The sequence below is a fragment of the Myxocyprinus asiaticus genome, chromosome 3 (genome assembly GCF_019703515.2).
Source record: "Myxocyprinus asiaticus isolate MX2 ecotype Aquarium Trade chromosome 3, UBuf_Myxa_2, whole genome shotgun sequence".
NCBI classification, from domain to species: Eukaryota; Metazoa; Chordata; class Actinopteri; order Cypriniformes; family Catostomidae; genus Myxocyprinus; species Myxocyprinus asiaticus.
The window spans coordinates 48,747,048-48,764,727 of record NC_059346.1 but is presented as its reverse complement, the minus strand read 5'-3'; the positions used below and the strand labels follow the sequence as shown (position 1 = coordinate 48,764,727).

Sequence of the window (17,680 nt, the reverse complement as noted above, 5' to 3'; positions counted from 1 at the left end):
ATATATATATATATATATATATATATATATATATATATATATATATATAAAAACATATTGTGTTGTTTTAGATGTGGTAGCCTTTAGCATGTCACACTGCAGGTCACTGCTTCAACCCCACTCCACTTGATAATTAACAGTACTTTGTAAAAATGAGTGCAGTCAGGTGTACAACACTGCACTCCTGTATGGGAATGAAGTCTTTTCATTTGTCAGGTCTTTTCCCATGATTCCAGCAGAAGCCGCCGCTGACACTCCGGAAGTGAGGCGTTTATTGACAATATTGGCGACTGGGCCAGCTGAGAGGGGACCGAACGTTTTTCGGTTTCGTCAGTAACCGCAGATGTCGATTATCACAGCGAAAGCTGCGTGTGAAGGAGTCTTATGAATGAAGGGAGTCAGGAGTTCACGGGATGTTGTCTCTGAGCTGAGCAAGCGTTCACAGCTTCAGATTCATCATGTCGTTTTTCAGGCGGAAAGGTAGGAAGTGCTCAGCCCGATGATGGGATGGTCACCGGACAGTTTGGGCTCTTCTAGACCGACTTTGAGCTTATGTCCGCATGAAAATGTCATTCAGAAAGTATTTTATTCTAAGTAACTGTCATTTGGTTCCTCTCATGCATTGCTATCTTTGTCCCACCGCGTAGAGAGCTCTTATAGCGTTATCAGATATTGCTGGTTGAAGTGCACGTTTAATGGTTTAAATCGCACCCTATCATAAGTATATATCTATAAACTATTTACTAAAATGGACAATATGGTATCGATGTTCATTAAAACAATTAAAGGAACACGCATGCTGTAGTAGTGGTGGTGTCGTCAGACGTCAGACAGTCATTGAGACCCATGTCAGAAAATTATCATTATCATCATTTGGGACCCTTCCTAATGAGATCAAGATTCTAATGGATAGACTGGAGAAAATAAACAAACATATTTATTTCAATAGTTCACCCAAAAATGAACATTTTCTCATCATTTACTCACCCTCATGCCATCCCAGATGTGTATGACTTTCTTCTTCAGATGAACACAAATTAATATTTTTAGAAGAATATTTCAGCTCTGTAGGTCCATACAATGCAAGTGAATGGTGACCAGAAATTTGAAGGTCCAAAAAGCAGATAAAGGAAACATAAAAGTAATCGAAATGACTCCAGTGGCTTAATAAATGTCTTCTGAAGTGATCCAATCGATCTTTGGTGGGAACAGACCAAAATGAAACTCATTTTTCACTGTACATCTTGCTATTGCAGTCTCTAGGCACGATCATAATTTCAAGCTCGATTACACTTCCTAATGCTTAACACATGCGCAGAATGCTAGATGGCGCTAGGAAGTGTAATCGAGCTTGAAATCATGACAAAGACGCCGCGAAACGGAGCACTTGTATTAAAATGAATGGGAGAAATTGTAACGCCCAATGGATGTAGAAAAGGAAGACCTGCCTTACAGACATCGGCTGTCAGTCAACTCGAGAATGCCCATTAGCTGGACCAGCCTGACAAATAGCGTTTTTTAGCAGGATCTGACGTAAAGAAGCACAATTTATGATACCATTGTTGTCAGATTTTACTGCTGATTTTGAAATATGTTCTTTGATCGTAATTTTGACCAACCATTTTGGAGATTTTGGTCTTTCCCCATTCAAGTAGAGAGGAGCTGCACTTTTATGCAGCTCGTTTACATAGAAAATAGCAGCCCTGGAGCGTTTCAAAGATGATGACAGATGTACTGTCTTGCCTTGAAAGGGACTTTGATCATGAACGCCAAGGAGACTGCTAATATCAAGATAAAAAAGGAGTTATATTTTGGTCTGTTTCTCACCCAAAACTGATTGGATTACTTCAGAAGACATGGATTAAACCACTGGAGCTTGATTACCTTTATGCTGCCTTTATGTGCTTTTTTTGGAGTTTCAAAGTTCTGGCCACCATTCACTTGCATTGTATGGACATAAAGAGGTGAAATATTCTTCTAAAAATCTTTGTTTGTGTTCTGCAGAAGAAAGTAAGTCACACATCTGGGATGGCATGAGGGTGAGTAAATGATGAGAGAAGTTTCATTTCTGGGTGAACCACCCCCTTTAATTTGTTCCTATAAGATTCTTAGATGATTCTTGTTTGATTTAATTAGTATTGGTCCCCAAATTTCACATTTCACACCACAGCAACGCAGTGACGTGACGTCATGTGCAAACAAGCTATAACGACATAGCTCTGGTCTCCGTGAATACAATCAGAGACAATGGTAACTTTAGCTGCATTAGCCGTGGAATCAGCTAACAAGCACATTCGGAAAGGCGATTTGCAAACATTCACAAAATATAAAGTGCGATACTTACATCTTCAGGATATAAAGCTGGAACACGAACAGTTGGTACTGATCCATGCTTGAGAGTCAATTGTTTTGAAAATCCTGCTTTATATTGACCCTCATTCACAAAGCAGTCCAGTGTAAAATGATTTGCACAAACATACACGAATTTTGGTATGTTTTGAGGAACATTTTCTTCAAAAACAAAACTTGTCCACTGCATCTTCAGTGGCTCTGATGCCGGGAGTACATGAAGAATCTTATGTTCACTTTTACAGCCTATAACAGAACACGTATGACGCTTATGAAGCTGAGACATTATTCTTCTCAATGTAGCTGCTCCAGCGCAGAAAAAAATGGCAGACTGTGTGTCGATCACTCAGGGGAGGATCTACGATAATAGGGTGGAGCCCGTCACCAGTCGTGGGCGTGGCCTGCTCTAAAGTGACGTCACTTTAGAGCGGATACCAAAACCAGTCATTTTGAGACACTGTTTTTGATTAATAGAAATATAAGAAAGAGGAGTGAGTGGACTTTTAACATTGTAGGGTGGTTGTGTACACACACTGCCGACTCACATTTATGTTTAAACACCATGTAAAAGTGAATTTCGCATAATAGGTCCCCTTTAAGAGTTATTATTGAAAGGGCTGAGATGTAAATTCTAACTCAGTGTTGCATTTAGGCTCTTAAGGCTCTATTCAGTGTCAGTTTTACAATACATATTGTTCTCAAGCAGCTTTACAGAAAATAGAAAAAACAAATACAAATAAATTGAGAAATATAAATATAAATAAATAAATAAATAAAAAGAAGAAAGGAGACCAAAGGCAACAGTAACAAGAAAAAAACTCTCAGCATGACTAACTAGTAAAAGATCTGAGGAAATCTTTGCATACATGCATAAATACATGTATATACAAAATATTAACAGATGTAATTAACTATTAACTATTTAGTATTTATGATAGTCTTTACTAATTTGTTTAATCATTTATGACACTATTGGCATCTGTACGATGTGCAGTTTGTTACCCTCCCTGCTGCCTTTGGTTGTTCAAACATTGTGAGCCATATTAATAGGTCTGCACTTTTTGTGTTCCCTAAAAATGTGACCTATCTTTGCCAGAATCCCGCTTCACATAAAAGAGACCTTATACATGTGTCTTCACAGTTTATAGTAAGTCAGTGTGTTTAAATAAGTGTGGCTGCCTTGAGGTGAGAAAGGATGCCCTATTTATAAAGATCCTATTAATAAAGTTCTTTCTCATTGTTCTCAGTAACATGGGTAATGTCTTGTCATGTCTGTTGGAAATTCTTGTTGTTTGTGCCCCATTTTGCTAGTCTTTCTGTCTGTGTTGTTATTGTTAACACACAAGCGCAAGGCCTCACCCCATGCAAATAACCATCAAACATAACAGAAGCAAAGTGACAGTCAGTGTGCCTGCTCACATTCTTTTCTGAGCTGTTGTTTTCTTAATTGATGGGTTACAAAGAGAGAGAGAGAGAATCACAGGCTCCAGACGAAGTATTCTCAGGCGTCTGTTGTGCTTAATGTGACATTAGACCAGAAATACTGATGCAGAGCTGCTTGATTTTGTAATTGTAAATAGTTTTACTTGTGCTTTCTCACTCACAGTTAAAGGAAAGGAGCCTGAGAGACCAGCAGATGCCAAAGCCAGCAAAGGTGAGGGCATTACACTGCTTACTCTTTTTTTTTTTTTTTTTTTTTTTTTTTTTTACTTTGCATGTGTTTACTCCTTGCTGTTTATTTAAAGGACGTGCAAAACATGCATAAGAATGCGTGATTATGGGTTTTCCTTTCTGATCATACATTTTTAATTTTTGTCATTCTTGTCAGATTGGTGTAGAGATGCACCAGTATGGATATTCTGGGCTGGTACGGAGAACCTAAAATTCACAGATTCGGCACAGAAATGTGGAATAATTGTACTTCCAGTATATTTTGCCAACTCTATTTGATTAACAATATAGATAAATTTTTTAGACAGTTTGATTTAATGTGTGCTAACCTCAATCATTTACTGTGTATGATAAAATGCCATAATTTCTGATGTTGTAATGCCCAAAAGCTTTGGAAGTTTGTACACTGAAAAAAAAGAAAAGCTTGGAATTTACATAATTTAATCATGTACATCGGTTACACATAAATCAGTTAAGTTACATCAACATATTATTTCCTCTTTGGTTAGCTCATTAATTCTTTGTCAGAAAACAAAGGTATTGTTCATGTAATTATTATTCAAATAATTTGTTCATGTAATTTTAACATAATGGAATACATTTATTTTTAAATGACCCAATAAAGTAGCTTCAAAGTGATTTTAAATGCATTGTGCATTTCTTCAGTTTTACATAATATTGTCACATTACTGATTTTATAAAGTTATGCTAGTTAACTAACTTTAGGTAGCAAAAGCATACATTAGCATGCTAAATCACAATTTTGTTGTGTAGATCACAAATAATATGATTTAGTAAATACTAAAACAACCTGCGTTTTTTTTTTTTCTTTTTTTTTTTTAGTGTAGATTTAAATGAATAACTAGTCAGTAAAGGACATGTCAGAGTTTAAGAACATTTGGTGGTGAGGTTGTGGAAATTGTAAGAAAATATCAGTACATACATTTCCATTAAATAGATGGATGAGTGGATTGATGGTGCTGTAGTAATGTTCCTCCTCTGTTTGATCCTCTCCAGCCCCAGTGTCTCCCCAGTCCCCCTCCCTCAGCGGCCGTAATCATCATGCTATCCTGGAAGCGGCAGGACCCAGCCATGTGGCCATTAATGCTATCTCAGCCAACATGGATTCCTTTGCCCGTGGCCGCACTGCCATCCTTAAAAAACAGCCCAGCCACATGGAGGCAGCACACTTTGGAGACCTAGGTAAACCAGCCATAGATAAATATATTTATACACTGATTAAAAGCATATGGGAACTTCTCACAAAGTGACTTAATGTGTTTCAATGGGTTTTATTTGTGTTACGTCTACTCTTAAAGATGGTGACTTTGATGGCAGCCTGACGTCATCTTTATAGACCCGTTGTCTTCAAAGCTGCTCTACTTCATTTGTTTGAAGTATGCTTTTAGCAGACTGCACAGTTCGCCCTGAACTGATATGGTTTTGATAGGTCTGATTTGGGCATTAAGTGCTAATTAAGGCAGAGCTTGTAGTGGCATTTGATCTATGACTTTTATTTTGTGCTGAGTGTGTTAAACTCACTCTAAATGTGACGTCGTGTGTCCACAGCTGAGAAATCAGGAATTATCACATTAGAAGTGGATTTGTGATGGGAGGGAGCTTTCTGGAGTGTTTAGAGTTAGTGAAATGGCTTTAGCAACCTGCTGGCCCACTGGATTTATATGTGGAGTGCCGTAATCTCATAACCTTTTTACAGTCGTGTGATTGGTGGAAGCCTTCTCAATCCAACTTCTCCACTCCAACCTGACTTTAAGTATGTCTGCTAAGGTGAATTAGGGTGAATCTCATAAAGCCTGTTAAGAACATATAGGGGTCATATTTCAGCCCAAATACAAAATAAAAGTAAGAAATTATATTTTGCATTAAAAAATGATCAGAAATGAGCCTGTTTTTGTACTATTAATAATTGATGCATTCATTGTGACATTTTTATGACAAGCACATTTACCCCCTAAATTCTTATTACTGTAATGCAAAAAAATAATTCTCATTACTGTAATGCCAACAAAAAAGATTGATATATTATTTAAATTGTTTAGTATTTATACAACATATCTAGGATTGATTGTACTGCGTTTTGTTTTTTTCTTGATTTTAAATTAAAGTAATTGGATTACAGTATTTTCATATGTAAAGGTGTAGAATAATAAGAATTTCTTAAACTCAGAAGTGAAATGTCCAGATGCATTATGGTAATGAGAAGGTGTGCTGAAGTGTTATGAAATTAATGGCACAGTGCAAAAAATTATAATTGTAGGCTTAATTTTCTTTATGCAAAATTTTTTTCTTTTGATTTTGAGGTGAAATAATACCTGGACATGTCTTCATGTGATTCACCCACTAGAAATGGGTAATGGGAAAATCTGTTTGTTTTCTGTATTCATATTTATTAATTATTAACATTTAGTGTTATATTTATCGATTTTATTTTTTGTTACTTTATGTGCTCAGAGTAGCTTAAGTTAGGGATTGGCATTATTGAGTAATTTTTTTTACCCTTAAAAAACGAGAAATCTGTTTTATTCACTAACTTTACCAAGAATGGTATTTTTTTTTTTTTTTTTTACAAAAAAAGAACAAATGCATTAATAAACAATGGGGAAGCTTACATAGAAATCAGTACTGACAGCATTAGAGTCATGCACATACAGTATATAAACTCTGAGTCTGTATAAAGGCTATCACATATCAGATTTAATGTGTTAATTCAGTGCAATTAATTATATAAAAAATAACACGTTAAAAAAATTGACGCAATTAAGAATATTCCTTCCATATAAACAATAAAAGCATGGAGTACCACCTGTTTTTTCCAGGGGGCAGTAATCGAAACTCGCTGTTAAGGCAACGCGCAGCTCATACAGACAGAGAATAAACCTCACTTACCAAAAGCAGACAAGATGACAACGTTCTTACGTACAAACACAGCTTCATGGAGCGCAAATCCAAAGGCAGGGTTTTTTTAATTTTCAGACTTTGTTTAACTTGACACAGCGACCTAAAACGAATGTTTATGACGCAGCTCAACCAAGACCCTCCAAAAGCATCCATCTGACACAGGTGTACATTGTCCTTAGACAAGCCCTTACAATAAATCTCAGACAGATTGAGAAATTCAATTGCAAAATGGATTGATGTGAACTGTAGGCCAATGATAGGGTTATGTTCAATAAATGGAATTAAATAATATATTGCATTCCAAAGCCACTTTTTGTATTGTCTTTTTTTTATATTTTAATTTTCTGTTTTATTTTTTTAAATATATATTTTATTTATAATTATTTAATCATTATATATTGAATTATTGTTATTTGAGGGGCTTTCTCAGCAAATATTTATGAGTGCGATTAATTGCGGCATACCATGTAATTAATTCGATTGAAAATTTTAATCGATTGACAAGCCTAATTTTTTGCATTTCACATTTTCTTATTCAGAAAAACAAGTGGTGAAAGTTGGCTTTTAGAAAATTAGAGAGTTGTTTATGGATTTGTACACTGGTCTAATAAGCTTCCGAGTTTCTTGTACTGCTTCGCAATGTATTCCATAAATGTGGAAACCTTATCCTTTGTTATGTCTGATTCTAAGAAGAACTGAATACCAACAAAGTAGAATTTAATAAGAATCAAATATCGGAAGTATTGCCACACTTGGCTTTGCCTGAAAGCCCACACTATCATTTCTTATCCAACACCTCGATAACACACATCCACAGTATCCCCCAGTGGACTCAACTGTAACTGCGAGATTTGGTGAAAGATTCAGGGGGAAAGTACAGTGTAATTCAGGTGGGCAAATTTGCAAAGGAAAATCAAGAAGACACACATCCCTTGCTGAAGATATAGTTCAATGGGTTTCTTGTGTAATTGTCATCCAGAGTGTGTTCATCGCCCTCAGAAGGAATGTCTCTGCTTTGTTATAATGTTCTAACTCCTCGATTACAATGACGGTTCAAGAAATGCAACACTGAAAAGTAAGTGTTGACAAACCAGTGTTGCAATTTTGACCTTGAGGGAATGCTGCAAGGTGACTTCAATGGACAATGCTTCTACCATCAAAACTCTACACAAAGAGGAATATTTTTTTTGCTCAAAATGGCCTTTTCCTGCTCCCGTACCGTTCTTTGCATTATGATATTGGATCCTTTGGACTCATTGTGTGGATCCCTGTGTTGAGTTCACCTCCCAGTAAATGGATTAAACAAACTGTCCTCTGCTGTCCTGTCGTGTTGAAAGAGGAAGGTGTGGCCTTTTGAAGCATTCAAAGAAGGTCACGGCTCGATTATAAGATTTTTCTTTATTGTGTTTATTTATGGAACAAAGCGTGTGCTGCTGCTAGATATTATAAGTAGAGGACTGGGTGAAATCTGGTCAGATGCCAGATCTTGTGTTTGAATGAGGTAATAAAGGGGTTCTGTGTTCTTGTCACATGACAACAGAATAGCTACTGTATCTGAATGTTGGTTACACCACCTTTGATTTGGAGGAATTTTCTCTCTCTTAAATATTAATAAAATTGTTTCACCGCTTATTTTTAAGAACTAATAATAAAATATTATGGTAAACTATATATGGCAACATTTTGTTTTTCATGAATTATAGCTTTTTTTTTTATTTAATTTTTTTACGGTCTCCAGACTAGAGGCCGACTGATAGAGGATTTTGCAGGTACCGATAACTATGGTTGTGGAACAGGCAGATAACCGATTAATGAGCCGATAGTTTTTAAAAATCGATTCGTAGAATGTTACAACATTTTCTTAGTCGGCACAGACATAGAGGCCGGAGTACAAAATGAATAAAATCCCAGATGTAGTATATTTTTCAACCAAAATCCCAATAATAATCAGAAAAAAAGAAGATTGGGTGTATAACATGGGACTTTTAACACTAAACAAGCCTGGGGGGGGGGGGGGACTATTATTTTGAAATGACGGAGACTTGGCTCAGTTACAGTGCTTATTTTTTAAATTTACCAAATTAAGCTTTTTATAGCCTATATATTATTATAATTATTCACAACATGTGACATTGGAGACACAATGTATGTGCTGATAAGGGACACTTCCATTTAGTCTCATTTTTCTTTGCATGCCCTCGCTTCAATTGAAAAAAACGTAATTCTCAGAGGAACACGGAGGAATAAAAAATAAAAAAAAAACAACTATCGGCAACTTTCAGCATAGATTTTTGCCGTTAACTGATAGTTCCAAAAAGCAACTATTGGCACGATTAATCTGTAAAACCTAGATATATCGGTCTACCTCTACTCCAGACAATTACACCAGTTAAAATTTTTTTACTTTAAGCCCCCCAAAAAATATAGAAATTACTCTGAACTCAGAAATTGTTTTTGTTTTCAAGTTATTGTTTTGTGTGTATTGAATTTTTAATGTATTTTTGAATAACCTAATAGATTCAGACAAAAAGACGAGCGTCACTTCATTGACCCATATTTAAGAGTCTGTGTCTTGTGTTTTTTAGGTCGCTCCAGTGTCAACTACCAGGTTCAAGAGACCCGCTCTCGGCTTTCAAAAACTGTAGACCAGATCTTGCGGGACAATGTGGCCATGCCCTATTTCATACAGTTCATGGAGACCCGCTCGGCTGAGCACTTGGTCCGCTTCTGGCTTGAGGCTGAGAGCTTTCGTTCTACCAGCTGGTCTCGGGTCAGAGCGCATAGCCTGAACTCGGTTAAGCACAGCACCTTGGCTGAGCCTGCCTCTGCTCTGGGCTCTCCCGATTCCCCGGAATCCCCCTATGACCCCAGCAGACCCTCTGCCCTGTACGAGGGAGACGGCGAGGACCCTTTCTCTTCCCAGAACCCTTCCAGACCTCACACCCCCAGCCCTCAGGACTCTAACTCCCATAACAGGGCTCTGATTGTCCACCGGAATTCTGTAAGCTCAGAGGGGGCGACTAGACCCGGAACCCCCCAGCTGCAGCCCACTTCAAGATCAGAAACTCCCACCAGACAGCCCTCCTCCAGTACAGGCACTCCATATAAAGGCCAGTCGACTGGTGGCCTTTTTGAGCTCTCTGATAAGCTTATGAAGAGTAAGTGCAAATTAAAGCTGCATTGATTAGATTTTGCTAATTTTTGTTCTTCTTCTTAAGCTGAAGTGTATTCAAATACTTTTTCCTTTCCCAACTTAATATGCAGAGACAACTAAATTGTAGGTTAATTTTCTCAAAAACAGTAAACACTGAGTCTCTGTGGCGATAAAAACCAGACACAGCAAAAATTACCACCTTTACATGCACTTAAGAAAATGCTTTATTCCAGGGTTTTTGCAGAAAGCAGCGTTCTAAAATGTCATGTCAATGAGAAACGTTTTCCTTACACCATTTAAGGGATTAAGAGAGAGCGGTTTAACTAGAGATGTGCAAAAGCACATCATTTCAAAATTGACTAGTTTGTGGTAGGGATGCACTGATACCAATATTGGTATTGAAATCGGGTCCGATACTGCGCTCATGTACTCGTAAAAATGCTCAGATACCAAAAACTGGTACCATCTGACTAACGAATGTCATTACGTAAACATTCAGCACACAGATTAAAATCACGTCATGTCCTAGTGAGATTATTTAACAGCAAAAGCTGTGATTTAATGAAATAAATAGATAGAGTGCTTGGTGTTGTGCAGGCATAGAGACACAAACTGCTCATACATTTAGAGATCCTTGGCTCATACACGGAAAACACTATTATGAGCATCGCATGCTCTGTTTGTAGCAGATGACAGCAAGCAGAGCGCTAATTCACTTTTTAGCACGAGTCATACACAGACTACATATTTATTTATATAGTAGCCTTTTGCAGTTTTAATAATCACTGTGATTCACGTAGCGACCGGCTTTTCCGGATTGGGAATCTGCCGTCAGAGCTCCTTGGTCTAACAACACAGAAACATTTCAAAATAAAAGCTCTGCCAAAATAAAAGCCCAATTTAAATTAAAATATATATAGTTACGTAATATTCACTGTTATACTGCTACTACTACTACTACTAATAATAATAAATCAATAGTAAGTATTATAATTAAGCAATATCTCACATCTGTGATGCTCTATTATGCAGCACTTTATTTGACAAAAATAACTCCAATGTTGTATTTAGGTTTGTGCTGTGAGGTTCTGTATAAAATCACTTATCACAAAATAATACAAATTCATGTTGAAAATGAATTGTTATATTTTCATTTGATTAAAGATTTAATTAATTTATTTAAACACAATTTTCATTGTCACAAACGCAACACCAGATGAAGATTCTGCCCCTGACTCTGAGCTCACACCCTAAACATTCTGAGCATTATTTTGCAACTATTTAATTGAACTACATAAGTTGCCACTTTTGTGAAACACACTGCTTGTTTTTCGTGACATTGTGACTCATGCTAACAGTTTAACACCTGCAGCAAATAGCGTGAGGTAAACCATACGATTTACGAAAATGTCATATTTATACTAATTGTAATGGTATTTGTGAAAAATTTTGTTTAAATTACAATAATTCAAATATTAACATGCGGTCTTAAATAATACATTTTTAAAAGTGAAAACCTGTGAATAATTTTTCATTATTTAAAAATTACGTCACTAATCGACTAGTCACTTGTTGAACAACTAGTCGACTAGTCGACCATTCTTGCAAATCACTAGGTTTAACAGACCTGGGTTTCATCCGGAGAACGTGTCTTATGTGGCCATGTTAATGCATACATTTTGTTGTTACAGGTTTTTGAAGAGTGCGCATGTGCGTGAATAGACCATATAACTAATGTCATAGGGTGGAGTTCAACAATAAGTTAACACAGAGGAAAGAATTCAACATGTCTGGGAGAACAATGGGAAAAGCACATATGCTATAAACTATACGCACATTAATGTAAAATATCAACAGTCACTCATGTTCGCCTATTTGCGCTCCTACACTGGGGGAATCCCAGAGTTTTATGCAAGAGGGAAACCCAACTATTGCAGCGCAATTTTGCTGCAGGTCGCGATAGAAGGATACTACTAAGGAAACAAAGACGGCAACAACTCTGGTATATCTGAAGATAAAGCGAAGCAACAGAGAATAAAATAGCCAAGTCTTCCTTGGGTGCCATGTTTGTTATGTACACAAACGTCACAGAGAAATTATGTTGCTGTGGAGAAAGCTGCTTACTGACCGAGCCGCATGTACAATATATGGGAGTACAGAGAAAGCCGCGAACACAGTTCATTTAAACGGGAACGCCGTTTTCCAGCCTTAAGCCATTTTCTAGCAATAAACGGCTTTCTGGTGTCCATGTTAATCAGCATATTGACTCAATCAGTGGTTTGAGTTAGGGGCCAGACTATCTGTTTTATCGATCATTAGCAGATGGGATGCGTATCTGCTAATCTGATTGAAAACGGAATTTATTTTTGCAATTCCATTCGGTGGTACGGTAATTACACAGTTCAATCCTTAAACTTAAGATGCAAACAGAGCATTCTGAACATTCTATACTTAGCTCCAATGAGTTTTTCATGGTTAGTGGCTTTCTACCATTTTATGTACTAGGCAACAAATTCCTTTCATATCTGACAATGACTTTAAATATCTATGGGACATTGGTTTTATTGAGCAGGCTCCATAAATGATCACATTTTGCGTCTTGGTGGTAGACTGCACTGAACAGAAAGGTCTGCATTCCCTATTAAGTCAGGTTTTGATTTTTCTTTAATGGATAATACAAAGAAGCTCCAGGTTGTAAAAGCAGTCAGTGGAAAGAGTCAGTTGAGCCATGACACATTAGATCAGCTTAGAGGGAGAGTCAGATCCTATCAGCCTGTGGCTCCTGCACATAGAGCTTTCAGTGTCTTAAAGGGGAAACCAGTCTTTGTCCACTCGATTACATTTTATAGACCAGCTCTGGCTTTTTAAGCACTTTAAATGGATTTTATGAAAACTGCTTCAACATTTAAACATGCATTGATGAGATTCCTCATCCCGAAGACCACCATTAAACTCTTCGACAGGTCGAACATGACCTTTAAACACAGACCCTTGCTTCTTATGACTAACTTTATGTCTTGGAAATAAATCATTGGCATGTTTTCTGTTTAAAAATGTATACCAATAGTAGGGCTATGCCGACTCATTTATTAATCAATGTATTGTGAATAAGGCTGTCGATTTAACTCATTAATTTAATACGATTCATTATATAAAATGTTCGTATCATTGGAGCAATTTAAGCTTGAAGTGCCATTTCATGTTTTTTTGCGGGTCTGAGTCAGCAAGGTGCAGTAAGCGCAACTCCAGCTGGTCAGGTAACAGACCGATAGCTGTTCAAAGACAACTGTGTGGTGCAGGAGTCTAGAAGCATATTTTTTAAAGTTTCAAACTAGATTTAACTAGACACCGTAGTAATAATAATTAAAAAATATACTTTTAAATAGGACTCAAGTGTGAAAATCCTCTAATATTTGCAGTCAAGCATGAGCAAAACGTCTTAATTTTGGTAAAAAAATTAATCTAGGCTACTAGTTTGTAGTTTTAACACCTTGTTCAACATGAGAGCTGCTGTTTAATGTAAAAAAATATATATTTTAGAATTGATATCTAAGCAGTGGCAGCAGTCATTTTTTTTGTCCAAATCATGCAGCCCTGTAATATAAAAAAATGACAGAATAATTAAATAATAAATATATTAGTAAATAATAAATAATAATAAATAATCATGATTAACATTTTGAGCAAAATAATTGTGATTATCATTTTAACCATTATCGTGCAGCCCTAAAACCAAACAATATATTGACTTCTAAAGCCACTGTTTGTGTTGTTTAATCAAAGGTTTACTCATTTGCCGCAATGCAATGTCTTAAATTATCTGAAATATTATATGTATTATATTATAGGCCTATTTATAATTATATATTAAAATATCTTATTTGGGGGCCTTTTCCAACAAATATTGATGTGGTTAACTGCGATTAATAAGATTAATTAAAAATTAAAATTTTTTATCGATTGACAACCCTAATTATGATTCAGTGTCTTGTGGAACTAGAACTGGAAACTCTGAAGTGCATTTCTCAGCATGGGCCCAGGCACTTCTACAACACCTGTTGATTAATGTACTGAATTGTGATGTTTGTATCAAATCATAATGGTGTTATTTAAAATATACACTTGTTGGGCTGTTGTGCATTGTCGCCTTGATGTGTAGTTTCTGAATACAAGTTATTTTAAGGAAGCTTGTATCTGGTGTCCCTCTATGTATAAAATGCAAGCACTCTGACCTGCACTTCAGTTTAAAATATGCCAACACTGTATCAGAGTTTGATATTAATGTTTAACAAGGATATGATGTAAGATTTTTCCCATGGCTATTTGCTCTAGCTGTCCTAGTAATTTCTTTGATTAACAGTGACAAATATGCAATATGCATACATGAGGCTTTGGTAAATTGCTGTGGCTGAAATTTGAATTATTACAGTTTTGTACATCTTTGAAGAGGGGTGTTTAATTTGATAAAGGGTGAGTCTGATGTGTCCTTAATTTCTACTCTCAATTTTCACTTTCTGTAATCCTCTTTTTCCTCTTGTTTGTAGGTATAGAGAGGGATGCGGTTAACATTTTCACAAAGTACATATCTCCAGATGCTGCTAGACCTATTCCTATCACCGAACAGATCCGCAACGACATTGTTGGTAAGATAATTCCTAATTGTGCTGACTACTTAAGAAGTACTGCAATGCTTTTTCTTTGTTTTTGGACAAAGTGGATAATTACATTCAAGGGCAATAATTACAATAAATGGTTGTACTGTGTTATACCTGCTTTGTCCTCTGAACGCATCGTGTTATTACATACCTTATTTTCATAATTGAAAGTAATGTAATTTTTGAGATGTTTAAGTACTTTTATCCATTCCTGCATAATATGCAGAGACAACTATTACTAAGTAATAAACTTAGTAAAAGTGTAAACACTGTGGCTCTGTAGCGCTTTCAATACCTTGCTCTGTTTGTTTGAACATCCCAACCAGCCCAACATAGCAGCACTGGATCAACTAATGTTGTCTTTGCTCCCACTGATATTTACTGCATCGCATTGTTGCTCATTTGCATAAAGTTAAATGCGCCAATGGTTGCTGTCACTCATGTCACCAAAAATCTGAAATTATCATTGAAAATGTTGCAGCACTTTAATATGAAAGGTGTGTGTAGACTCAACTCTTTTTGTTTTTTTTGCCAGCGAAAATCTGTGGGGAGGACGGACAGGTGGACCCAAACTGCTTTGTCATTGCACAATCTGTTGTGTTCTCCACCATTGAACAACAGTAAGTAATTTCACTCTCAATGTCCTGTCCTTAACAACTATCTCTCTCATATCTTTACAGTAATCATTTACTTGTGACAGTTACAAAGAGAGATTTCTTTAAAAAAAATATGACCTCAAATGCACTTCAGACAGTGTGGTATGCAAGAGTGCTTATCCACCCATCATATAATTACAAGGAAATGTCTGCAATGTGTTTCTCAGGCACTTTATTGAGTTCTTGCGGAGCCATTATTTCTGTAAGTACCAGATCGAGGTGCTGACCAGTGGCTCTGTTTTCCTGGCAGACATCCTGTTCTGTGAGTCGGCACTCTTCTACTTCTCTGAGGTGAGAACACTTACTAGACCTACAGTATGTACAAAAACATCTGAGCACAATTAAAGGAATATTCAATGTTGAATACAAGTTGTACGGTTGACCCATAGACTTCATTTTAAAAGGATAATTGTCAACATGCTGTTTGTTTTTACTAACTGAGGTCTGAAATTACTTTGTCATAATCGACAGCAGGCCACAGATGCCGTTGAAAGAGCTTAACTTGTATTTAATAGGATACCAATATCATTTAAAAAAAAAAAAAAAAAAAACTATTGCATTTTAAATATTTTTAAATATGTTCAGATGTTTAAGCTGTCAATTCATTGCAATAAATTATATTAAAAAATGTACGCAATTAGTCATGCCCCCTGACCTTATGTAAATTCCATAATATGGATTTTTTTGTTCCAGAGGAGCAATGCAGTTTATGCAATTTTAAATAAAACTTTACACAGCATCCTAAATGCTAGTGTTTATGGGCAAGATGCTGAAAACCAGTGAAATGTGACACTACCACAGTGAGATTCTCAAAGTATCTGACTGATGCATGTGTACATAGACCAACAAAAATAGTACTAAAAGAATACGTCTTGTAAGAACAGCCTTTGTATTGTATAATCAATACTTTACTTGACAATAATGTAATGTCTTTGAATTATCTGAATTGTTATATATATATATATATATATATGTATATATGTATACACACACACACACACACACACACACACACACACATAGTTGTTTGGCTCCTTTTTAAATTATAATGGTAACAGAAATCACTCAAATGGCCCTGATCAAAAGTTTACATACCCTTGAATGTTTGGCCTTGTTACAGATACACAAGGTGACACACACAGGTTTAAATGGCAATTAAAGGTTCATTTCCCACACCTGTGGCTTACACACACACACACACTGTATATCTCAACAAATATTGATATGTGGTTAATTGTGATTAATTCAGTTAATTAATCTGCATCTCATGTAATTAATTCAATTAATTTTTAAATAGATTGACAGCTTAGATATGTTTAGATATTTATATGTGAAATATTTGGTATATTAAATTCACATTTATTTGAAGTGTTTTCACTTCAAATGTGTTTTTTAAATCGGACTGAATGTTTTATGATTCCAGTTATATGTAGCCTTTTAGAGCTAATTTTAAAACAGAATTTTTGCTGAATTAAACATGGAGCTGTATAAGCACGAGAAATATGCTGACTTTCAGAATTTGCCCAGAAACCTGTTTCTAAATGGCCACATGTTTCAAAAGTGCAAGTGTGTGTATAAATTGATGGAATTCTGGTCCAAGTCCTTTGAAAAGTGCCAAAAGATTAAGAAGTGGGATTGAAACTTAATTCAAAGTGTGTGTGTGTGTGTGTGTGTGTGTGTGTGTGTGTGTGTGTGTGTGTGTGTGTGTGCGTGTGCGTGCGTGCGCACATCATTTCTGTGTGTCTCTGTGTGTGTGTGCTTGTGATGTAGTACATGGAGAAGGAGGATGCAATGAATGTGTTGCAGTTCTGGCTGGCTGCAGAAAACTTTCAAGATCAGTTGGCTGCCAAGAAAGGCCAGTATGATGGACAGGAGGCCCAGAATGATGCCATGATCCTCTATGACAAGTATGTCAAAATTAACATCAAAATTAAGTTGGTTTTGACACATAATTTGAGTCAAATATCTAAGATACGCCAACCTAACCACCATCACTATTGGTAGATAGAGAACATAACAATCTATGTGATCTGTCTAGGTATTTTTCACTCCAAGCTACAAATCCGTTGGGTTTTGGCGATTCTGTACGAATGGAGATTGAATCCAATATCTGTCGAGAGGGTGGACCTCTCCCAGACTGCTTCAACACTCCACTAAGACAGGCCTGGACCACCATGGAGAAGGTGAATTAAACTGACTCAACACTTTTTCAAGGGAATGGGGAACTCTTTTTCAGTGTTTTCTACAAATTGTTTTTTTTTTTTGCAATTGCAAAT

At 36.3% G+C, this 17,680-nt stretch overlaps 1 protein-coding gene across 3 annotated transcripts in view; it reads left to right on the top strand.

Annotated features, from left to right (window-relative positions):
- The first annotated feature begins 239 nt into the window (after window positions 1-239).
- The window catches only part of LOC127421343 (A-kinase anchor protein 10, mitochondrial-like), a 30,733-nt gene continuing 13,292 nt past the window's right edge, over window positions 240-17,680 (top strand). For all 3 annotated transcript variants that reach the window (XM_051664373.1, XM_051664365.1, XM_051664379.1), the window contains exons 1-9: window positions 240-480; window positions 3,956-4,003; window positions 5,038-5,223; window positions 9,525-10,097; window positions 14,638-14,736; window positions 15,284-15,368; window positions 15,572-15,695; window positions 17,175-17,311; window positions 17,443-17,587. In XM_051664373.1, the coding sequence (XP_051520333.1) occupies window positions 459-480; window positions 3,956-4,003; window positions 5,038-5,223; window positions 9,525-10,097; window positions 14,638-14,736; window positions 15,284-15,368; window positions 15,572-15,695; window positions 17,175-17,311; window positions 17,443-17,587 (1,419 nt within the window). In that variant the 5' untranslated portion in view covers window positions 240-458. The remainder of the gene's footprint in view (window positions 481-3,955; window positions 4,004-5,037; window positions 5,224-9,524; window positions 10,098-14,637; window positions 14,737-15,283; window positions 15,369-15,571; window positions 15,696-17,174; window positions 17,312-17,442; window positions 17,588-17,680) is intronic.